Source organism: Neopelma chrysocephalum, unplaced genomic scaffold (assembly GCF_003984885.1).
Source record: "Neopelma chrysocephalum unplaced genomic scaffold, ASM398488v2 Primary Assembly neopelma1_96365, whole genome shotgun sequence".
In the NCBI taxonomy this organism is placed as follows: Eukaryota; Metazoa; Chordata; class Aves; order Passeriformes; family Pipridae; genus Neopelma; species Neopelma chrysocephalum.
In genome coordinates this window covers 11,027-36,741 of record NW_020925013.1, presented here as the reverse complement: position 1 = coordinate 36,741, position 25,715 = coordinate 11,027, and the positions used below count along the sequence as shown (strand labels likewise).

The 25,715-nt window shown below is 35.4% G+C and overlaps 1 protein-coding gene across 1 annotated transcript; it reads right to left on the bottom strand.

Annotated features, from left to right (window-relative positions):
- Positions 1 to 418: 418 nt before the first annotated feature.
- LOC113981276 (cAMP-specific 3',5'-cyclic phosphodiesterase 4D) lies at positions 419 to 24,712 on the bottom strand. The gene is made up of 10 exons (XM_027708592.1): positions 24,294 to 24,712; positions 17,609 to 17,702; positions 13,915 to 14,087; positions 12,855 to 12,953; positions 12,602 to 12,766; positions 10,798 to 10,897; positions 6,975 to 7,129; positions 6,303 to 6,425; positions 5,652 to 5,834; positions 419 to 5,096 (listed from the first exon to the last, which is right to left on the bottom strand). The coding sequence occupies exons 1-10, from the start codon at positions 24,339 to 24,341 to the stop codon at positions 4,686 to 4,688; spliced, it is 1,551 nt and encodes a 516-aa protein (XP_027564393.1). The 5' UTR covers positions 24,342 to 24,712; the 3' UTR covers positions 419 to 4,685.
- Between the last annotated feature and the right edge of the window lie 1,003 nt (positions 24,713 to 25,715).

Here is a 25,715-nt window from a genome sequence, read left to right as displayed (position 1 = left end):
TAAGAGCAATTTCTTTTTATCACCCACTTGGGGCAGAGATTGTGACAATATTTAATTGATACCTTTTTCTTTTTTTCCTCTTTGTGGTATCCCAGCATATTGCTCCTCTTGACAAGCTCCGGACTTGTAATTTCTTTAAAGACATTGAAGCCAGTGGTAAAACTTCCTGACAACCAATAGAACGCCCTTCCAATATAACTGTATGTCACACCTTTGTGGATTAGACTCCTGTATGAAATACCATATTTCACTGAGTTTTACAATTTGCTCACGTTTATCTTGTATTATCTATGCAAAACAATGTTGTGACAAAAATGTGGTATGAAATTATTCTGGAAATAGATTTTCTCTTAAGATGTCAAAACTATGGGATATATGTAAACAAAGTTAACTTGTAAAAAAAATCAAATACAGTAACTAGGCAGAATCAACACATGCTTTTATTTCCATTGCATATAAAATTTCATATGAAGGTATCGATATACAGTACTATCCCATAGGCTGTAAGAGAGGCTAAGAAACCAGTGAAAGAATAGCCATGTGCAATGTTCACATAAGTTGCCACTCTCAAGGCATCCCCAAAGAAAATATTGAATTAAAACAGTAACAAGAAATTGTTCAAGATTTTTGTTGTTATAGTGTCTCTTTTATACCATATAAAACAAAAGCATTCGATTTCCTTTGGGCCAGGGCTGCTAAAATCTACAGTTTGTGTCAAAAAGAGATTCTGTTTTTCCTTGAAAAGGAATCTCTCCTTTCATGAAGAAGTCACAAGTTATGAGGGCTGGGCATCACTGGAATGGAGTAGAGGTATTTACCTTACTCTGGCAAATTCAGTGATACCAGCTCTAAATAGCCTGGAGCAATGTGACAAGTCAAACAACAAGAGATGCTCAGTCCAACCTGCAAATCTATTAGTAGTGTTATTAAAACATCTAACTGTTTACCACTCTTCTGCAGAGCTAGTGCATTATGCTAAACACACCTGTACAAAGCCTTAGCTATACCTATATAAAATAAAACTTTGGCTACTAGTAACACTAATATTGGTGTTGGAAAGCATTTCCAAGACTGAAACTGTCTTTTGTGCTACTTTATGTACTCTGCTTATACAGTGATAATTTGTGCTAGTAAAGAAGAGACATTATAGACAATTGTAAAAGTGTATGAGTTATACCCTTTCAATTCTCATTATTCCATTTCCCAATATGCACTGAAATCAAATGCTTATCAGAGATGCTTTCCAAAGCTCTTTCAGTGCAATCCAATACTGAAATGCAGCATCACTTATTTTTTTAGGAACAAAAATGTCTGCGATAATCCCCAATGACAGGCTGTAAAAAGATAATAAGAGAGACAATATAATTACATTACCAGAAGTCTGGAAAAGCTCGAACTTCCAGCAGGGTTGAGAATGAACGTTTATTGTAGTATCACATATATTAGCTCGTAAGAGTATCCCCCATCAGTTAGCAACTAAAAATATGGTAGAAATGCTCAGCCCTAGCCCCAAGGCTACCTTACTTTCAAATGCAGCAAAACAAGAAAATATTGTTTAAAGTTAAGGCACAGCCCTGGGACCAAAGACCTGCAGCTTTTTTAATTTATATATCTTTATGTATTTTATACTTTTCTTGAATCTTCCATAAATGAGCTCTATGGTGACATTGAATATATCACAGCAGAAAAAAATGTACAAGGAATATGTATACACAATAATCATTCTCTCACCAAGAGTTTCCAAATACAGCAACACCACCCTGACACGGATGATGTTATAATAAGAACTGATAATTTACAATTAACATTACAGTATGTACATTACAATAAATACATGGTTGTAAACAGAGACAAACAAGACTGTATTACAGGTAAGGTCATTTGGTGAGAAAAATGCATGGCACAGAAAATAAATAATGCATTTGAAAGAACTGTCTAAGCTTTCTATAAAATCTATCTCATTCAAGTTTTTTAAACTTCTGAATGCTATTTGTTCTATTGATATTCTTTCATTATCATTTTTAATGACACAAAACAATTTAAAAATTTAAATACAGCATTACTGAGTACAGCAACTTGCAAGCTAAAGTGTACTGTTATAAACAAGGTGATTTTTCTTTTTCCTCCCACTCATTACTCACCCACTGCATTTTCTCATGGCAAAATATTCACAACACATAAAGCCATTCGTAAATTGTATTGTTTTAAAGCAGTGTACAATGCTAAAACACACTTTGGCAAAAGAGGAAAAAAAAAGATTGTACAGTGCATTATATCCCCAACTCTAAGAAATTATATAACTTTCTATGATTTGATTGTCCACATGTATAGGTGTATATTTCACAATATGGTCTTATGTCTATTTACTTTCAATTAGTGCAGTTACAAAACCTTCCAGGTCATATTGGTTATTCTGGAATTCATATTGCTTTTCCATTACTGAGGTTCCAGGCACTCTAGGGGACTGAAAGGATTTTTAGATGGATCAGGTTCAGGAAGAAATAACAAAGAAAAAAGATTAAAAAAAAAAAGCCAAAGCATGAAAGAAGCCCCATGAATTATCTTCATTCTTTTTCCTCCTTCAGCATCTTCTGTGCTAAGGTCCTGTGAGGGCTAATGGTAGAGAGAACTATGACCTGGACATAGAAGAATGCAAAATGCATTTAACAGCTGAATTATTAGTATTTTGAAAGAGGCTTTTATTCTAGATCTTTGACACCTTAAAATGCCTGTATTCATATCTGCAAATTTGCTACAAAATGAATCCAAAGGGAAAATAATGGCTGTTGCTATCATCTTTTGTTAAGAGGTTATCTTGTTAGTGTCATTTTAACAGAATTTTACAGTGTTGGAGTTTGCTCACCTCCCTATGCAACTATTTCCCATTTTCTACACTCAAAACTACAATTTTAACCAAGAGTAAAGTGTAGAAAATAAATTTTTTTCTTCTTTTATGTGAAGAAGCAACAGGACTGGAAAATAACAAATACGAACTCCTACCTCCCTTTAGCTTTCCAAGTTATGAAAGCTTTTAGTACCAATCAAACTGAAAGGCAGGATTCCCTTAGCACAAGCTGGATAAAGGTTGAAAATATTTAAGATTGAAATAATATGGCGTAAACTACAACTCTACTGATGCATTGCTCATTTACTTAAAAACATAAAAAGACAAGACTGGCATGGCTCTTTTTGCAACAAAGACATGAAAAAATAATACTAATTATTATTTTTATGTTATACACGTCTCAGATTAGCAAATGATTTAACTAGATAGCTACCCAGATTAAAAGTTACTAAGTCAAAATTTGAAATATTACACTAATGCTTTTTTCACCAGAACAAATATTCCATACATTGTAATAGCCTGTTCTGATTTAGCAGTCTGTGTCTCCCAGCTAAAAATAGTCTGAAACCCCATGTTTCAGAGGAAAAAATTTATTAGTATAGCTGCTTTTGTACTGATGATAATTCATTACTCTTTTTACAGGCTCAGGTTCTGCAAATCTTAACGTTACTTATTGTAGTTGGTATCAACAGGACCACTTCTTGTGGTAAGACAGAACTGGCAGGATCAGGCCACTATGAGGGCAAAAGCACTATGTAAGTCCACTAATACATTTGGGAAAATTGTGATGAAAAACAAATAAAAACCAAAAAAAAGCTATTATACAAAAAAATGTAACACCAAAGGGTATTCCTGGAACTCACTAATATATAAAATAGACTTTTACAACTCAATAATACCATGAGATTCTAAGGTAAAAAAAAAAACAACAAAACCAAACCGACCAGCCAAACAAAAAATACCAAAACAAAAAACCAAACAAACCCCCAAACAAACTAAAACCACAAAACCAAACAACAAACAAACAAGCAAACAAACAAAAAACCCCAAGCAAAAAACCCCCTAGAAGTATTATCCAGTGTAGTACAGATCTGTATTGAAAACTTGCAAGTTCCTCTTTGGAAAAAAAAATAACCAGTGGCAGATGAAAGTGGAGTTTTTTTTAATATAATACCTTGGTACATTTAATAAAAGTAAGCTCTACAAAAGATCACTCACATATTATACAAAATGGAGAGGTTAGTGCAACCCACTGGGTCACACTTTTTTCAGTCATGTCTCAGGAAGACTTGAAATTAGAAAATTATGCAATTTTCACAGCTCATCTTCCTGTTGGTAACAGAATCATGTTGTGTCCCATCATTTACGTGAATTTGTTTTCCAGTAGGAACCTCAATTTGTTTTCTGTCTGTTTCTTCTCAAGATGAACATTACGCAATGCTTTGCTTGCAAAATACAATGAATTCAAAAACTATCAAAGCACACCTGCATTTGGTTGGCAGGTCCTCTGAAAATATTTGCTTTATTTAACTGAATCTGCCAAATGCAGAGCTTATTAAAATGTAGTTTATGGATGTTCTCCCCCTGCTTTCTGATGCCATTGAGGTGAAAATTCTGGTTACGATATTCCTGAGTGCCTAACTGAGTCATCAATGTCAGTTTTGATCAACAATTGTCCTGGCAGATGACAGCAAGTTGTGACCATGGTTGTAGTATATGACACACACTTTGGAAACCATTACCTAAATTAAAAAAAAAAATCCAAAACAAAATAAAAAAACTCAGAGAGAAAGAGGAAAAGAAAGGGAGGGAGTAAGAGAGAGAGACTGCATTTTCATTGTTACGTGTCAGGAGAATGATCTTTGACCACACAGGGTTCTGTTTGGTTCTCGTCCTCTTCTACTTCTTCCCCTACTTGCTCATCAAGAGGAATTTCAGTGGATTCTGAATCCTGGGTACAAAGAGTCTTGGAGTCACTGAAGCTAGTGTCTTCCTCTACTTGACTTCCACTGTCCTTTTCAGTGTCTGACTCACCATCTTCCTCCAGTGTTAGTTCAAACTGGAATTTTTCAGTTTGACCCTGCCTTCCCTCTTCCTGGTCATCAGGTGCAGGAGAGGGACTTCGAGGGATTGTGCTCTGGTACCATTCTCGATTGTCCTCCAGTGTATCTAGGATATCTTGGGCATCTGGGTGAACAAGATCTGCCCATGTCTCCCACAAAGGATGAACAATGTAGTCTATAAAACCCACCTGTTTCAAATAATTAAAAAAATATAATTATTCATAAATAATTATGCTTATAAGTCATGCAAAGTATGAGAAATAGAATGCTATTAAGAGACATTACATGCATCACCCGAAAAGTTGGCTGAAAGGAAACCATACCAGTTTATGTAGTAAATAAAGTCTTTTACATTTCAAAAGTCTGATTCAGGATATTGGATAAGAGCTTGGAAAGGATTTGTTTTCAAGTGAACTGTTCATTCCAAACAACTGTACTGCATCTAGTCAGCCAAACAGCTGCTTTATATTTAATTCTCTTTTTGAAGGAAACCCTAATGAGCAGCTGTACAATAATCTCTTTCGATGCGTATGCTGCATTGCAATTCATGACACTAATGGAATGCCTTCGGCAAATACACTGAGATACACTATGTTTTCACAGTAAAAATCTCAGTTCCCCGCACTTACTTCTCAGGAGCTGAATTAATTAACTCAGTAGAAAAAAAGGAAATAGTGCATTCAGAAATTATTCAAAACATCTTTTTCTGTCAAAATGTTTATGTGCCTACTCAAATCAATTACCTGTGATTTTTCTACAGACGCATTGTGCTTATCACACATGGGACTTATCTCCATTCCCCTCTCTCTTTCCCGATCTCCCTGACGGAAAAATTCCTCCATTATTCTGTCTGTCCATTGGCGGTAGAGATGGAGCGGCTTGGTTGGATTGCTTAGATCTGCACAGTGCACCATATTCTGAAGAACCTGAAATAGATTGAACACCTGTGGTGTTATTACACTGCAGAATAGCAGCTCCCTTTCCATTTACACTTCTGGTGACTGTGAAACCATCTTGAAAATGTAGTAAAAGTTTTATTCTAAACAGCAAAACATTATGTGCTTGGTTGTTTTTCACACTTGCAGTAATAGCCATGAATTACCTTGCTTCTGCTGCTTCTGCCTGTATAAAGGCCAGGATACCTTTCTGAGAAAGACAATCACATGCTGATAATTTGAAGGGAAGGCCAAAATCTCATTTAGTCCAGAATGACTCTAGCACTTCATTATTCTCTGAGAGTCAGTCACTCAGACCATATCATAGTTGGGAAACAGAGTAGCAAGTCATGGTGTGAGAGCGCATAGCTTATCTAATTCATGCTGGAGAATTGGGAAGCCAATGTTATTAAGTATGTAAATTAATACAAGTGACCAATTGCAGATGAATTTTCTTACCTGAATCCTGTCTGAATAGTTATCGAGAAGTAGAACACCAGAACTGGTCACTTTTTTAGTTTCAACCATAGTTTTTAGATCAGCCAGTAGATTCATATGCTTAGACATATCTGTTGCAAGGACCTTGAAAGAAACAAACAAAAAATGAACACTACGTAAATTATTCTACTGTGTTTTTTGGTGTTTGTTTTGGTTTTTTTAAACCTTTGAACATTTAAACAAACAGTTTTTGGAGGAACCCATAACTTCTGTGTCTGAATACATGCTAAAAGTCTGAGCCATGTAAGTCACTAGTGTCCATAATAGTACATTTTCCTTTTAGTTATTTTAAGAATATGATAAAATGATTGTTCAGAATTGTTCAAAATGATCGGGTCAGCCTAGATTTACTATCAATTCAGTATCAAATTTCTTACTGTAATGGTGGAATGACATACATGTCAGTACAAAACCAGCTTAAAACAGAATTGTATACCTTCTAAAAATATTATTCAATGATTATTGAAACTTAAAGGAACACACTATTCATGTTTGGATATCACATGATAAAAAATCAAACTTTTACTTCATTGTTTACATGCCTAATGACATCTAATTTATCATAATATGCTTCTGCACTTTATTATTCAATTTACTAGCTCTATGGAAGATGGAATCTCAAGCAGAACTCACAATATCAATGACCATTTTCCTCAATGACTGCCTTTGTTTTTTGGTCAAATTCTGGAAAATGTCACAATTTTCTTCTTGCAGCAGCTTGAAACCCACAGCTAAGTGATGATTCTCCAGTACTGATGAGTCATTGTACATCAAGGCAAGTTCAGAATCTGCAAAGCAATTGCCCAGCAGAACGTTACCAAAGCCTGTGCTTCTACAAAATCCCTTAAGATTTTTTTTAAATTCATTTTCATTCAGAATAAGATTTACAGATAATCTTTTAGAAACAGCCTTCCTGTAGTTCACACTGTATCAAAAGTTACAGAATTAATGACTGAACATCTTAACAGGTCGAGGCAAAGCATGTTGAGAAAAGCAAAGAAAATGCTTTGCAGTGATGCATGTACATGTGCCTTGAGTGGCAAGCTAGAAAAAACCCAAGAAAGTAATTTTCAGAATACATTTTCATATCTGCATGTGGTCACTTGGAAAATATTATATGCATGATATATGCATAAACACACCTCAACTAAAACACACTCTGATGTGTTCTCATGCCTCCATCCAACACGACAATTAAAATCCTATTGTTAGTCAAGTTTCAGCTTTCCAACACTCAGACCTGGTAAAACACAGCTGAGGCTTTGCTGCTGGTCTGCTGCAGCTAGCACACATCTTGGTTTTCAAATAATTTCTTTCTGCAGTTAGCTAAGACACTCAGATGCCTACCAAACTAGGCCTACAGTCATTAGTCCATGACAACTGGGTGTGTTGAGAGGAGGCTCGTTAGGATGGTAACAGCTATACTTCTGGTCTTGTAACATCATGTGGCTTGAAAATGCATGCAGCGGCCTTGCCTGCAGCCTCATACTCGAGGCATGGTCAGTGCCTGACGCTGGTTGTAATGCTGCCTTTGCCAACAGAAGTATTCTTAACTCTGTCACCCCATACAGCTGTGAGAATAATGTACACCTGCACAGCTATGCCTGTGCTAAGGCACACAGATAAGGTCTACATTTGTTTACTTAGATCTGCTGAACAAACAGCTCTGACAAACAAAAGCAGTTACTAAAACTTTCTGAACAGCTTTAGCTTCTACCCAGGAATACCACGCAGTCAGCTTTGCATACGCTTTAAGACTTGTAAATAAATGTGTCATAAAAATCCCTAATACTTTTTATGCAATCATACTTGTCATGTGCAATATTAACTTAATATTAACTATTTATTACAGCTGTTCTATCCTAAGTCTAACCATACATCAGCCTATTCTATTTTTTCCTCTTTATTTCTTTTAAGACAGCTATGTTTTAAAATGTCTCTGGCTCAATGGGAGGCCTCTAAAAGCTCTGGATCTTCAGATTTCATTACTCTCATTATCTATTCTCCTGCTGTCTTCCTCTCCTGTCTTGAATAAATCGATCTGTTGAATCAGGCAACTCGTCCTCTGTCTTTCCTTATCTCAATGGCAGCAAAACTATAACAGCAGAAGTAGAAAGAAAGCAAGTTTGTAAAATGATCTCTCATCTTTCACAGAACACATAAAAAGCTTGCCTACTTATTTTTGTTACAAAGGTGACTTTCCTTTGAAAAGCCTTCTGATGAACCACAACTGCAAAACACTCGACATTGTCAAAATACTTTGGATGTGCTGGAGCTACACAAAGAGCTCAAATGTACTCAGCTTTGAAACAGATGTGAAAATGGAAGAAAGTTCCCCCTTGGTAACCTCTGTAACACATTATAAGCTTCAAGAATATTTTCCTGGAAAGACAGAGTTACAGTCATCAAATAAGCATCTCCGCTGATGCTAATGCAATTCATATTTTTTTATTCTTTGATAGCATTCAAGAGGGTCAGTTTCTTTGACAATTCTGTAATAGACTTTAAATAGGAAAATAATATTCAGAAAAATCATGACACTAATTATAAAGAATAAGCCGAAAATATGGCAAATATGTACATACTTTAAATAACTAAGTCTATTATGTTTTTTTCTAAATGTATTCTTATACCTCTTAGTGAAATCTTAATACATTGTAAGGTTCACTGGAAAACAAAACTAGAGGTTAGGAAAATTTTGGATTTGAGAGACCTACACTAGATGGACTTTTTCTGTCTCTGTCCCTACAGTTTATTCCCTGTACACAGAAAAATTTAAAAGGGACAAAATCCCTTTGTTTCTTCCAGCTTGGCAACAGCTGTTCGAATTAATCAGGTTAGCTGACTGACAAAGGAGCCTCCTCTATCAAAACCTGAATTGAGAAAAACAAGATACTTCTAAGTATCAGCATCAGAATGACTGCTATCTTAGCTGAATTTAAACCATCTGCCTGAAAGTGAAACCTTTATGTACCACTACTCTCCCTTCAACTAGCCAGTCATCCCACTTAAACCTGAACAACTCTGTTATTTCCTCATAAAACCTCAGAGACACTAATATAGCCTGATACTCAATATCAGATTAAGCAAGCAAAGAAAAACTTTACTTACATATGCCCACTCTTAAGAATTCAGGTATTATAAATTGTTTTGTGCCCAAAGCTTGATTCACTCTCTGCCTATCCTATGTTGCTGAACTGTACTGGTTACCAACAAAGCACCAAAAAAAAAAAAAAAAAAAAAAAAAAAAAAAAAAAATTAAAATCAAGAGTCAATCCCAATCCTCCTCCATGCAGATGAGTCATCAAATTCGATTTCATTATAGGGTGGCCCTCAGGCCATTAAGACAAACAAAACTGGATGCAGACTAAACTGGAATGAACATCTCATTTGAATATACAGCAGCAATGAGCCAGAGGAGGAGCTCCCTTCTTAAAACTGCTGATTTGGGGTCATTCTATTTTAGTACCAGTGCAATATATATACCTATGTGCAAAATACCTATAAATGTGCAACCAAATGGGTAAAAGACACAACCCTAGGTATGTTTCCATTTCTGTTGCTTTCTCTTCTTCTAAGCTTGGACTGTTACCATTATTTCAACTCTAAACTTCTGGGTCAGTTATCATAAAAGAAGAAGTCAGACAGCAAAAGAAATAACAGCATGATGTACTGACCTATGAAGTACTACACACCGATAATAGTGACATATGCCAATGAAATCAAAGCAGGTTACACTGGGGCAACAAGTCGTTCAGTAAATGTGTCACAATAAAGTTCAATGAAGCTAACAGTGTCTTTCAGTAGAAGACTAAAAAGTGGAGAGACATTCAACAATGCTGCGGACAACAGCCTTGAGAAATGCAGAACAAGTACACTGGGTTTCAAATTTGTAGATGACATTAGGGTCAAAAAAAGAACAAACAGATTTCTCAGAGTCTTCAGGAACAGGCTGAGAAAATTCAGTCCACTACGCATGAGAGATGAAAAGCCAAGTACAGCATCCAGGCAGAGAGAGAGAGATGGGCCTGACAGTCAGTTTGCAAAAAAGAAACCTGTTTTCTGAATTTCTATCATTCGTCATAAGATATGCTTCCAATAAAAACAAACCATTGTCTTCCTTTTAAAATTTTTTTATTTAACCTTCCTTCATTTTTGTCCTACAAGTTTATTTATTTAATGTAAATCAACTATTTTCTGGGAGAGACCACATGCAATAAATTGACACAATGCCAGGTTTATAGTTCTTAGTAAGTCTTGCTAGAGGGTACTATGTAAAGTATTTCTAAAGTTACAAGAAATGCAAAATAACATCCAGTTTAAAATACAAATACCTGTCTATTTACTGAGAAAAGTTACAGATAGAAGCAAACAAGGAATGAACTGTGTATTTTTCAGGTGCTATGTGCAGATCTTGCAGCAAATTTTTGAGAAAACCCCTGAACATCAGACTTACTTGTGTTGATAAGAAACTGGTTTGAAACCCCAGGATGATCTACATCATGTATGGCACTGGCAAAAATTGCTGCAAGAATTTCCAAATCAGTGAACACTGCCTAGAAAATCACGAAACAGAAATGACAATCACTAATCAGTGAGAAAGAATTTTCAATAAAAAGTACCCTACTTGCAATCTAGATCAGAACAAGCAAAAAAAAATCTGAAATACATTACAACCTCTAGAGACTTTATACATACACTATCATAACCTTTTGTAAAATCATCAAATATGTTACAATCTCATAAATATTTTGAGTTTCACTAAAGTAAAATGATCTGTATTTCATACTGAAAGCATCACTAAATTCTGTCACAACTGAAGTACTTCCAGCTTCAGTCTGTAAATAAATCCACTTTTATCAGACAATTAAGGACAGTTTTCTAACTTATAGAACAAATTGAAGTTAAATATTTCAGCTTGACTCCTATGTATTGTCCTGTACTTGAAATATGCACATCTCCTACATGATGCTACAGAAAATGGTGACAGCCTACAAGACATCTTACTTAACATTTAGTGATTTTCCATTTGCATGAGATTATTAGGAAGATAGGAAGAGAGCACTGAAATGGACTTGGAATGTCAGTGAGCCCAGTCCCCTGTTGTCAGAAGCACCCACGTTATATAATTGCTTTCATAAATGATCAAGAACAGCTCAGGAGTGTGTAGAGCAGCAGTGGCACTGGGCAGACATTCCCATTTTACCAGGTAAAGCTCTGCTGAAAAAAAGGCCATGAGAAAAAAAAGCTCATGTAGAAAAAATCCCCAAAAATGTCACTAATGTCCAGCTGTTTGGTGAAGCCAATGGTGTTTTAAGGACATTATCTGATCTTCCTTCTCATGAGCAAGAAAATTCCCAAGTCTCTGAGGATCAAAACATTCCAACAGTCTTAATGTCCATTTATAACCCTCTTTTTAAGAAGAAAGTAGATATATCAGTAATATGAAAGACTGGTCATTATGAAAAAAAGACAAAACACAGACCTTCTGAAAATGAAGGCAAATATTTTTGAATTACTAAAATCTCAACAGCTTGCTTTACCTGCCTTTTCCCAACAGTATGTTGGAATATATCCATGTTTGCTATAGTAAGATCTGAACTGTACTTAAAAAAGGGAAAATCTCCCTTTTGTCCTACTTCAGAGATTTAAGAACTTTCAACAAGAGAATTACTATGAGAAGAACATATGATTTTTTCCAAACAATTTTAAAATATTTAAGGAAAAAAAAGAGATAGTCTAGTGAAAATTTAGTACATGTTCCAATCTGCCTTAGAAACAAATAAAAAAGTAGTCTTTTAGGACCAGAATAAATATGCAAAATGAAAAAAATACCCTGAAAAATAAACAAAAAAACCCCCAAAAGGCCCTACTGAGGAAACCCTATTTTATCACTGTCTTTCCTAAGCAATTCCACTCGCTGTGGTTAGTGAGAATCCCACATGGGCAATAATGACAGAACAGGATGTAGTATTAATAATGTGATGGTGGAAACAAGATATGCATTGTGTTACAATGAAAAAGGCTATAACGGCACAAATCTGCATGATTTATAAGAAAAATATGTGATATTTTCTGAACAATATTTACATGTAAATAAACTTTAATCCTCACAAAGTATCTTTAAAAGAAAAGATACTCATGAAAGAAATGTTAAGATTTCTTTTAAAAATATGGCCAAAACTAAGATTTAGTTTAGAAGACTCTCAGTATGTCCTCTTCTCTCATGACTACCACTTTTCCTCCTCAGTGTAGTTTACCTCTAATGCTGGGGTTGATAGTAGCACATGGGTTGACTGAACAACATCTGCAGCATGTATGTTATTGTGATATGCCACATCTGCATGGTAATGGTCTTCAAGGGTCATCAAGTAAGTTATTAAAGTATCTACTGGAATCTTAAAAGTTTTTAACAAGTCCCGTTCCTTTAAAAGCAAAAGAAAAACAATTAGATCACAAAGCACAGAAAAATCTCCAAGACAAGCAAAAACCCTCATGGCTACTCCTACTTGCCTGAAAAATACTGTGCATGATGACAGTCAAAGGTCTGTTTCCAGATAACTCTGCTACTCTGAAAACCTGAAGGCCCCACTTGTTCACATCTTCTAGTTCCTAGAGTAGAATCAAGCAATAAACAGGTCGAAAGCTAACACACAAATTCCAGCAATTTTTAACTGAAACAATTGCAAACAGTATTCATGAAGATTCAAACCTTCCACTGAGAAAGTTTCATGCTAAACTTTGGAATGGCTAAACTCTGGTGCTGCTACTAATCTTGCAACTGGAATTTGTATCTAGCAACTTTTCAGATTTTAATTCCATAAGTAGGAAAGAGTGCCTTTTAAGTGGATTGCTCCAGAGGGAAACATACTACAGTATCTTGAATGAGTTTAACACACTTTGTGATCTCATTGCCCACTGACAACAAAGTTCAGTGAGGAGAAAACCTCCAGAGATGCTACAATTCTGCTGCTCTCTCCTCAGAAACACTCTTCAAATAAGATTCCTGAAAATATAAGGATAGGCATATTTTAAAATGCAAAACTCAATAAAAAATGCCTTCATACCAATTTTCTATTATTGCCAAGTAGTTAGCTGCTCATGCAAAAACATCATAGGAAATTTCACTAAAAAAACCAAACCACTAAGGATGTACATAAAATGATACAACTAAAAGCAGGAAGGATAGCTCTAGTGCTATATACCAGTTGTGCATATTTAAAAATTAAGGTTGTTATATCTTTTCATTCCTGTGACAGTACATGGTATATTTACTTTTCATTTTTCAGATACTATTTACAAATAATCAGCTTTCTTAATGCATACACAAATGCTAATTTACATTCCATCTCCAGATGAAATCCTGTTCGTGCTGAAATTAACCCTTATGGCTTGATTCTAATTTTACTTGCTATTCTTCCACTTCAGCTAATTTGGATTATTTCAAGTGAGACCAGCACTTGGTGCTACAGCTTGAAATCAACGTTTATAAGCAGAGGATGGAATAATACTGACAAGTCCATGCTCTCTTTTAATTCAGTGGTTTAGATTCAAGAATTCATATATTCTCTACCTTGGCAAGGACATCTTCTTGGTCTGTTTTAACTCCAAATCTGGGAATACTGGAATTAGTTAGGCTAGAGCTGTGCATGAGTTTTTTGACTCCACTGATCTGGGACATTGGCCTCTTCTTTTTCTCTTTCTCTTTCTGTGTTGGAGAAGGGATTTCAACTTCATGTTGTTTGTCTTCAAAAGAATGAATAAAAAGATAATTATTAAAAGAATTGCAATTATTATAAAATTCACTTTTGAGTTGCATTGTATGGATATTGTAATTCTTTACAAAACCTTTTTAATGTTAGGAGATTTTGCAACAGATACTTTATATCAAGAGTGGTGAAAACATGAAAAGATAAACATAGACCTATACTTCATTACAAGCAGATCTCTATTACTCAAATTGCCTTATTTTTTCTGGATGGGCTTTAAAAGCAACTTGTCTCTGTCTGATTACAACTTCTCTCACATCCCTCGTGCTGTAAAAAGGGTTAATCTTTTAGTTTTAAAAGTGTTATTACAACTCAACAGGAATCCATTTTGCAAGAAAATTTAATTTTTTTTTTCTTTTCCAGGAAAAATACTCTCTGAAATTGAATTTCAAAAATAATCCAAACAGTGTCTTCATGCAAATCTTTAAAAACTTTTCAGGACTCAAAGGACCTAATATTTGGGGAGTGGTCCTGTCTACTAAGGACCACAGGACTTAATAACTTGGAAAACCTTTTGTCAGCCACGTCTACTGCACTTTGTAGAGGCAGTTCATGTCAGCAACACAGTGTATTTCTGCATCTCCAAACCAGAGTCAATAATGACGACAAAACAACAGCTTTGCTTAAAACCCTGATTTTTTTGGTGGGCTTTTGTGTCTATAGCAGTACCAGTAGCATCTCTTCATATAACTCATCAACATACATGCCAGCAAAACTTTAGACAAGGATTAAACTGAGAGTAAAGTATAGTTAGGCAACTGCAAGATGATTGCTGTAGAAAAAGTATGGGGTTGTGGAGCATTGAAGACATCTGTGGTCCCTGAAAAAACCCAAGTTAGTTCAACGAAGGACTCTCTTGCCAAAACAGTTAGGAACTTGCATTATTTTTTGTTCCTTTTATTCATACTGTATTTCAATGTAGACTTTTAATTATTCCCTTCAAATTATCTCTTCTTTGCTGAAATGTACCTCCACCTTTTCTAGCCCTCAAGGAACACACCAGTAAAATCAGGAAAATCCAGAAAAGATGTTTTTAACACAGGAGGTGAGCCAAAACAAATTAAAAAAAACTTAAACCAAAATAAATTTTAAAAATGAAAATAAGAAAATTTGAGCTTTTTAAAATACGTCTGTTTTTTTCCCCCTGCAATATTCATTTTCACTATAGAGTTTGAAACCAGATGAGGTCAGCAAGTCCATTTCTAGTTACCAGCTTGTTAAGTGTTTGCTTCTTCGCTTTCTTTTCTTCCTCCTTTGTTTTAATTACCCTGTAGCAGCCACCTTTAATAGACATCTCACAGAAATGTCACCAAGTTTTAGCCTGCAGCTCCAAGTTACCTGATTGCCCCGATTCTTCACCATTCTCCTCATATGGAGAAAAGGGGAGGTGGAGCACTGCAGCCCTTGTCTGGTGCAAACTAACAACAGATGAGGAGCAGTGACTCATGTTTGTGCTTTGATGTTTATTATTTTGGTCATATGCACAAAGTTTAGACCCATCTAAGAAAGGTTCATAAGATGAGCTGTCAGACTAACTCAAGTAGAAGGAAGTGTCTGTCTGAATGACTTCAGATGTCCAGAGAAATTAGATAGGACTTTTGCTTTTGTAACTGTGAGCACATGGGGCTGTGCCCATCTGAACATCCAGAGAAGACAGCTTGCCATTTTGACCTTGTTTGTGCTACGCTCAGTGACAGGTTCTCAAACATTTTTCATTCATAGAAAACAGATTAATGATGCTGCAAAAGAAAAACCTCACATATTATTGTAAGCAATGTAGGAGCCTTAATTCTTACACATAGAATGTATTTGTTGTCATTATAAATAGCTCACACATGTCATATAGCCCTATGGGAAACAGTCCTTTTTTTTTTTTAAAGTATAAGAAGAACAGAAAACACTGTTTTCTCATGACATGTTCCTAACTTACAAATGTGAGAAAGTCTGTAGATGTTCAGGAAATAGATTATATATTAAAAAAAATAAATTAGACGATAACTAATAAGAGTTACTAGTCTCTATTTAATGCATCTAATAACTAGAATGATTAAGTTTTTCTATGGAGAGAATGTGTTCCGTCTTTACATAGTTGCTTACAACCTATATACTTAGACTGCATATTTTGAAAATACTCTATTTAAGCAATACATCTGTAAATGAGGTGTTTCCACCATTGTATTGCTCGTAGGCCTGCAATTTTAAGTATCCAAGTTTTTCATGAAGATGCAAAACAGTACCCATGGCTCAGTAACTTAGGAGTGATTGCCTTTCCAGCCCTCTTGCTGCTCACAAGCTCACGCGAAAGGCTGCCAGATGCATTTCCTTACCCTGTCAAAGTAAGTCTTAAGTTTTCAAGTAAAAGCAAGCAGAAGCTGGCATCTCAGTCTTTTCAGCCTAAGTGGGTCATCCTCTCAGGCAACTGTACAATGTGACTTTCAGGTCTTCTTAAGCTGGGCAGTATTGCCTCTTCTCCATGACAAAGACTCATCCCCTTCTCACTATCTGTAACCCTGCTGTGCCACAGCTCTCGGCCACTCCTGCAACTGTGGGCCAACTGAACAGACACTAAGCAATTAATTTAGGACATGGTGAGAGGATAAAATGTACTTTAAAAAACTCCGCTTCTTTAAAAAAAAACAAACATGAAAAGCATCAGCTATTGTATCTCACACAGAACAAGATGGATCTTAACATATATGACTGGCACTTTGTAAAGGACTTGTTATCCTAATTGAGATGTATTCAGCTGCGCCTCTCCTTATATCCACAGCCTTCATGAATAAACGGTGTTTTGCTCAAAGCATGTTTGAGATTGGTGTAGTATCTTTATCTTCATATTCAAAATCAACACTATGGAAGGAAGTTTTATTGATTTTCATGAATTTTAGGAAAAGAAAAAAAAAGCCATAGAGGAGGAACCACACTCTGTAATATTGTGCTGGGCTTTTGTTAATGCTCACATCCCACCATATCAGGCTCCTCAGCTGCACAAATTTTCCTGGCAAAAGTCTGTTTAGATGTTGACTTAATCATCTACCCACTCATGTGCAGGCAGGGAATACCAAAGTATCTTAACTGCATGCTATGAGGTTTTGTGAGGTTATTTGTTCTTGCATGCTTCTAGCACACTGAAACCTCTGCTGCAATTCCCGTAAGGAAAATACAGAGGAAGACTTCTTTTTAACATACAATTAATTCATTATATATTACTTTCTTAATATGGTAGCAATATAGTAGTTGTAATGTTACAGGAAAATATATATATTAATATTTATCTGTAATTACATACACAGAGAAATCACATAAACACACTAACTGAGCTGTGAAATGGATCTAACCTGATCTCTTTACACAAACACTGAACAATGAGATGCTAAATGCACAGTTTCTGAAAGCAGAAATTAATATGGAAAGCCATTTGCTTTTAAGCTCTAAAATAGCCCAGAGAGATATAAAAAACATCCACAAGGCAAAAAAGTTAACTCTTCATAGTCTTACCTAAGAATGTGTTTGATATATATTCTGAGACCTGATTGCCTGACCTGCTCATTTCAGATAGGTGGGTTAGTTCCCGGTTGAGCATTCTTTTAAACTGGAAAACAAAACAAAAAAAAGTGTGAAGTCAGTGATTAAGATGTAGTTTAGGACAAGAAAATGCAGTCAATTTATAACTGCGGAAAGGACATGATGTTATGAACATACACGACAGTAAGATAACTCTGAAAGCAGAAATCCATGTAACGTCGATATACCTACCAACTTATTCATGGGTTGGACAAGTCAGTCATCATTCTTAACCTCCTAAAATACACCACAGGGATTCAATGTCCTACTAGTAACTGAAAACTCTAAGACCCACGTATATACACAAATAATGTTATTGTCTTTCCAATTTTTTGATTTTCATTTGGAAACTAAATACAAAGGTATTTATGTAGGACATGTTCTCTACTAGCTTTCTCATCATATTTGTAAATTAATCTATTTGTGCATTTTTTGCAATTCATGTGGTAATATTTCAATTTTATCTTACCTCTCCTCATTAATCTACTCAAATGTATTTGACAGCATTGCTCAAAACAATCAAACTATCATACTGATTTCCTACAAGCCAATATGAATAGATATAGGTTATGTTGTCTTTGACCTAAAATTATTATACCTGATCATTCCAATGATTCGACTTCAGAAAACTATATTCATCTCTATGAAACATTGGGGTAGAAAATACCCACCTGTGGAAACACCTTCCATTTCCCTCTAAGTTAGCAATTCGCTCTAGGCATTTCATAGGGTAGAAGTGGATACTAATATTCCAGGAAATATATAATTGATCAGGTACTCATCACTGAGCCTCTCTTGATTCCTTTTAGACTCCAGGGTGAAATGATATACTGTGTCATTATTCTTGACAGGTTAATAGCACAATGCAGCTCTTGCTATCTTAGATGCATTTTCACTGACTATAGCTCTGCTCTGATATAGCCAACAAAGAGAACTCAGCAATACTATTAATAATTCAAAAAACTCTTGCCAATGCAAATTAGCATGCATCTCTCACTACCAAATTTTGCCTCCTATTGTGCCACCCTTTCATTTTGTTGTTAGATTTCTCGGTCATCTTTTCTCTTAACAAAGCCAAATGATTTGTGCCATTTTCAGAATATCTTTCACCTTGTTCAGCCAGTTATGAATATTTATTACATCAAGCAATAGCTATCCTTAGTATATATACCTTAAAACATTAATCTATGTTGAAAACTGGTAATTTATAATTTATTCTTCTTCAAAGCAGATAAACCACTGCCTTTCCATTCTACTGGAATTATCAAAGCCCTCTCTTCAAAGAGGCCTTGCATAGTGAAAGGTGTTATTTTCTTCAAAATATCTTTGTAAGTCACCAATTACTGTATTGCTCACACTGTACGAAATAAAAATTACCTTTAATATAACACTCTAACCATTAGCCACTGTATTTTCCTGCCATCTAGACATGCCATCAGCTCTGGAAGTTCGAGAGCCACAAAGACTGAATCCTACTTTAGTCACAAGCCAAAGGCTCAGCTTTGATCTCAGATACAGCTGTGTGCTAGCAAGTGCTCAACACATCTGAAAATTAGGACCGTACTGCAAATACAGCTACACACACTGTGAGCTACAGACCTATACATTCTGGATAAAAACAGTGTCAGCCTCTTTAGCAATGTTTAATGTTTGTCACCAATGTCAAATGTTGAAAAAAGAAGCCAAGTTTGCCAAGCAGTAAAATGACTGGTCCAAAAATCCTAAGACCATTTTTAAAAGTCTGTCTTTAAACTTTTAACACACTTAAGTCATGCTTGCACACTTTATTTTCTGTTCCCATAAAGGTGAGAAATGGAATTGAGGCAAAACCTGAAGATCTCATGGAATAACTTGTCTCCAGACAGCATTCAGAAACTGCAGCTTCAGTATTTATTGTACAGATGTCCCCAACAAATGGAAGGTACGTAACAGTCTTTTCTGATGCTGTGTTCCCCATTAGTTTGACACAAACCCTCATCTTCCCACCTTCCATCACCCCACAAGTCAGTAGAACATAAAAGCTCAAGCATCTGCATGAGAACTGCAGAACAGTCTATGTTACTGCTGAACATGGGTGTACAGTAAAATAAGTCCCTCAGCTTCTGCAAGGCCCTCCTGCTAAGAGCAAATTCAATCGGAGAAGCCTTTGGCTTTGAAGAGCTGTAGCTGCATGATTTCCTCATAGTCTTTCATATATTACTGACAACACAGTAACCAAACTTTAACTGACATTTTTTTGCAATCTTCTGGACTAAGCAAAAGTTTAGAGAACTGTTCTGATTTTCTCATTATATGACAAAGCCTTACAACCCTCATCACCATTGGATCAGATAAAGTTGAAGACCGTATGCAGACCACAGTTCCTGATGCAGAATAATAATGGGTCTTTGAGAACATTACAAAACCAGAAAACCAAACCAAAACCATAAGAGATAAACAGTGATCAAGATATTTGGGCATTTTTATTCGTTATACCCTGTTTCAGTATATCTGTTTGTTACTTAATCCTCTGATTAATAACTTGCCTTTTAGAGAAAAAAAACCTGCTCTTTCTAAGAAAAAAATCCCCAAAACCAAATCTCCCACTTTTTCCTGATTTTACCTATTTCGCAAAGATTTAATTGGGCCCAAGTGCACCCATATATAGTTGCTCCTTCAATGATCCACATATTTATACAGCCCTGCACAATTACTTTATAACAAAATTCTGCCTCTGACACGGCTCCCACAAGATCCTATTGCCAATCAGAGAAGTTGGTTACATCCATGAGCCAACACATTTTCAGTCATGTTTCAGACACCCCTAAGTGCTTGAAAAAAGCACTTCATACTCATAATTTGTCCTCCTGGAAACAACACTTTGCACGTTATTCAAAACAATTCAAAAAAGACATGAAACCATCTTGTCCTAACAGTAGTAAATCTTAAGGATAATATTTTAAATAAGAATTTTAAAAATCTGAATGCCATATACTTTCCCAGTTGATGAAAATAAATCATAGTGATCAAAGCTCTTGTTATGAATAAACATTTACACCATACACTTCAATTATGATATTGTCAGCTCAGCATGGGGAGGAAGCAGAGGTTTTTGACTGATCTATGCATATATTGTATTCTTCCTCAGACAGAGAGATTTTCCCACATTAAGACTAGGCATTGTTAGACTGGAAAAATGATATCCTTTTGGAATACCACACTCTTTGACTATAGTCTTACAAATTCCCCCAAGAAATGGAGATATGCAGATATAAAATGTGCATTAATATACAGTTCTGCACTGCTGAATACTGATGTCACAGAAACAAAGCCATAAAAAATTGTCTAAAAATATCCTAAAAATATTCTCTTAAGCAGAATTTGTAAAATTTCATTTGTTTCTATTGATTTTAGTGATTTTTATCTCAGCTGAGGTGTGTGGTGGGGGAGAGAGGATAAGAAGGTGTAGAAGCCTCAACACAAATACAGACAGAGCATTCAAATAACTTTACAACTCTTTCCAAAGTGATGAAAGTACCTATGCAATTTTATCTCCATTTAAAAACCTAGGAAGTCTGCTGCAGTGAAAACTAATACATGAGAATAGAAGTGCACACACTGATGATAATGAACCGGGAACAACATCCCAAATAGTGTTAACCTCCTAAGAACATGTTTGTAGCTTAGGCCCTTCTGAGCTGAAGCCCTGTGTGTGCGTATCTCTGCTTATATATATTACTGCTGTCAATCTAGGATAAATATACATTTTTTGGAAAAAATAAGGTACTTTTCTGATGGCAGCAAAGACCCGCAGAAAAAAAAAAAAAGACAAATATTTGCAGTAACCATTTTCCCGTATGGCAGCAAGAGCACTGATACATTTTTGGGAAGACTTCGCATGTATAGTATAAAGAAATTATCAATTCCAAGATCTAACTAGAGTCAATACAGGGTCATGAAAGAGTTTGGGCTGCATGTTTAATATATATATGGGTTATTGTTAACACATAAGAACATTTTACAAATTTTGTATAAAATTCTTGACTAAATAACAAAAAGCTCAAGTCGAACAATCAGCCAGCAGTTAGCTGTATTGAGAAAGAACCACTCTCAGGGTAGATACCCTGTTCTGGTATTGTCTCTTCCATGCAGGTCTTCCGTTCCTCAACAGAAACCTGCACCATCCGAAGGACTGTGAGAGGCTGGTCACCACCACAGCCTCCGGCACCAGTACTGAAGGCGAAGCTGGGGCTAACTAGGCAGTCCATGGACCAAAAAGCTCCATCTTGTCCTTCAGTTTGAGCATTAATCAAGCTCCAACTCCAGTGAAAGCTGAAACAAAAATGGTCAAGGGCAACTGAAGACTTTCACTGCACTGGTTCCCAAACCCACATGGCAACAGATCCCAGTTTCAACCTTTCTGGCTGCCTTTTTTCTAGGTAACATTTGTAAAAGCTTACATGAATAGAATACATCCATTAAACATTCATTCAATACTTGGAACATTCAACTTACGTGACTGTATTTTGTTTCTGAAACAAAATTTTTTTAAAAGACATTTAACTCAAAAAAGAATAAACAATACTATTTTACTGGACTTAAAAAGTCTTGTATTCTACAATAAAACAAACAAGGAATTCAAAATAGGTCAGCCTTACCAATTAATCTAAGGCTTCTGTCTATATTGCTTATCAATGCAAAATTATCTTGGATTTTAGCAGTATTCCTAATACATAAACAAAATTCTTAATAGCTACAGATTTGCATTAAAGCACTCCATGTGTTTAATTAATATGAAGGTCAGACACTAGTTTTTATACATAAGCTATGAGAGGCTAGCATTGGGATAGTATCACTATCAAGAAAAAATACTCAACAAAAACAGAGGATAAATACTCCACATGACAACCATTATCTGAAATAAAATTCACAGGAGATAAAGTACAGCCTGAAGCATATAGAAACATATGTATAATAAGCGATGTAAACATGTACAATGATCTCTGAGAATAAGATGTTTCAATATTTAGAATATCATAAATACTCTAAATGATTGTTTTGAATGTCACAAAAACCAGATCATCTTTTCTTCTCAAATTTTTCCTCTATTTATAGTGTGAATTCAAAAAACACTGTACTAAAAGTGTGCTCACGCCTTACTTAGCTTCTTAACTAAAATCATTGTCTATAGACAGTACAGGACACTGCCTATACAAAGAATATTTTTTGTCACCTCTATACTCAATTACAGCTACCATGCTCTCTCTTGAACTTCAATTAGCAAAAAAAGTCTCTCAATTTAAAGGCTAAACAGTTAAGAGTGAACATTTAAATTGGTGATTGAATTTTTCCAATTTAGCAAGGAGAAATGTGACAGCAGCTGCTTGGAAATGCAGGAAAGACTTTCTAGTAAATTAGAATAAATACCTCACCTTTTGCTGAATGCAAAGTAATTTCATCTTATTATTTTGGTAAACAAGAAAGAAATTCACCTAGCTAGCATAATGGTATTAATTTTTTTTCACAGATGACTGGCCAAAATCCTTGCAAATATATTGTAACAATATACAGTAGTAGCTGACAATGCTCACAATTGGACATAATCACCTAATGAGGGTTTTGCATTTCCATGTTAAGACATATATATCTATCATAAAACTAGCTATTGATACAAGAAAGCTTTAAGATATTCGGTCGTGTGAATATAATGCTTGTGTTATTTTCAGTAATTTAATTCAATACTTCCATTATTTAGTTCAGGAGAAATCAGAATTTTCTTTAAAACCAGATGATTTGGTACAGTTATTGTATGCCAAGCACAGGATGATGTTTGGTTTGTTTGTTTGTTGTTTTTTTTACAACTTGATAATGATTATAAGAGCGGCATAATTTTTTTAAGCACAAACATAATTTTTTATGGCTATAACAAAGCTCAAGTGTGGTTTTCTATTATGTGGATTTCAGCTCTGTGTGTTGACAGGCATATTGATTTGATTCCTTGGTGCTAAACTTTTCCATAAAAAGAGATAAAATCTTATTTAATTTCATTTTCTAGCAGTACTATAGTTTCAAGCTAGTTCAAAGCTGCCCTACATAAAATGTAGATCAGTATTAGAAGATGGCAATTTCCAATGTTTTAATCAATAAAATGTCACACACACATAGGCTACCACAAAATGCTGTTGAAACATACTGTTCATAATTTCACCTTTCTTCAGCTATCAAAATCAGTATGAGTCATGCATCCACCCAGTATCCTCAGCTTCTTTACTCATGCCCTCTTCCCATTGTAATGGTAGCACAGTTTTGAGGGGGTATTTTTTAAATCTTTTAATGTCTGGAAGTACAGTTTTGTAGCAACCTTTATCTGAAAGAAAAAAAATTCTTCTGAATTTCTTTGGCTTTAGACTCAGTCTGATCATTCACTGAAGGAATGTTATTTTAAAAGTCCCAGCACAGTTCTAAGAGACTGTATACTGTGCAGTTCATTCTTCTTGCTGAACACAGGCATGTTATCTCATTTTTTACTTTATGTTCATAGTGCTCATAATCATATCACCCACAAATTACCATGCTATCCAGTGATCACGCAATGACACACCACAAATAAAGGTTCTTAAAAGGTAAAAGAAAATTCTACCTTTATGTAGCCCCAAGAAACTGAGAGTAAATAGTTTGCCTCAGGCATTTTTGATTTTTTTTCCTATGCTACCAATCTAAGGTAATCAGTTCTTTTTTATCTGACACTGCAAAAGACTTCCAAGAATAAAGACTCCTTCTTTCCTAATTCTTTTTGCTAATCTTCAGGTTCTCAGCAACTGTGTGCACAGGAGGCATTCTGAAATGAAATCCAAATGAGTGGTCTTCCGATTGTAGAAATGCCATTTGTGAAACTCCAAGCATGCAGAGGCAATGTTGAAGACACATATTGTACAAGCTGAAGAAATTTCTGAAGAGCCAGGGATATGCATATTTCCTGAATACCAGGACTTAATGAATAATGTATGTCAAGATGCTTGGCTGCTCAAAGACTTGCTCTATCAACAGCTACCAAAAAAGGACCTGAAGAGGAAGCCACAGACAGTGGCAGTGATCCCTCCCATAGAGGCTAACTAGCAGCCAATAGTATGTCACCCTAAAAGATATAAATCCGTAGGGCTGGTGTCATGATGTATAGTAATTTCCCATTGGCTCTCTTCTGAGCACAGGGTATGCTATTTTATTTTTTTTAACAGCAAATGCCCTTTATTAATGGCATCCCTGCCCGCAGCATTCACATGCCATTCAAAAATAATCGGACTAAAGTCTTGTCAGTTCAGCAGCATTTAACACTCTCTTCAATGGAAGCACCATTCAAGCAGTTAAAATGAGCATTGTGTATATTCATGTGGATTGTCCAATGGTTTTAATTTTTCATATGGAAGAAAATTATATTTTGAGGGTTTCTAAAGGGGGAAAAAAATCCCAAAACAAAATCAATAGAGCTATCTGGTTTCTTGAGCAGTCTGTGATGAAATTTTTTTGGCTTTTATGCCATCTAGATTAAAAACTGATCCACCTCAGACTACTGAGCCAGGCTTCTAGTTTCTACTGTTTTTTTTATTTTAAGAGATAAAAGCAGTTCTTATTAAGCTAAGTAAGTCACATGTCCTACAATTCCCAATGAGTATTAAGCTTCCATGGAGACGTAAGAAGTATATGTAAGAAGTGAGTTAACAAGAGTCCTCAAATTCTCACTGTATTTATTCAACTTTTGCTCTGGTTCAGCAGATTATTATAATCAATTACAGCTATACATCACAGGAAAAAAAAAAAAGGATTAACTGAAAGAGGAGTTTGTCAGTGAGCTGACTCAGGCATTAAACAAAATATCCCACCATCTGCCACTCAAGAGACAAAAACTTGAGGGGAGGAATACATTCTGCCCACAGCAGGGGAGTTGGAACTAGATGATCTTTAAAGTACCTTCCAACCCAAGCCATTCTATGATTCTATGATTATCTTGCACCATTCTGTGGAACGCACATGCACAACTGCAGCAAGTTTCTGAGTCTTTCTTGCA

What these genes read in the sequence shown, in the direction of transcription:
- LOC113981276 (XM_027708592.1), bottom strand. Translation starts at nt 24,341, where the DNA reads ATGCCTGAGGCAAACTATTTACTCTCAGTTTCTTGGGGCTACATAAAG. An exon ending in TCATGCACAGTATTTTTCAG is followed by an intron (nt 12,767 to 12,854) that starts GCAAGTAGGAGT and finishes TTGCTTTTAAAG; the next exon opens with GAACGGGACTTGTTAAAAAC. An exon ending in ACTATTCAGACAGGATTCAG is followed by an intron (nt 5,835 to 6,302) that starts GTAAGAAAATTC and finishes AATCTATTTCAG; the next exon opens with GTTCTTCAGAATATGGTGCA.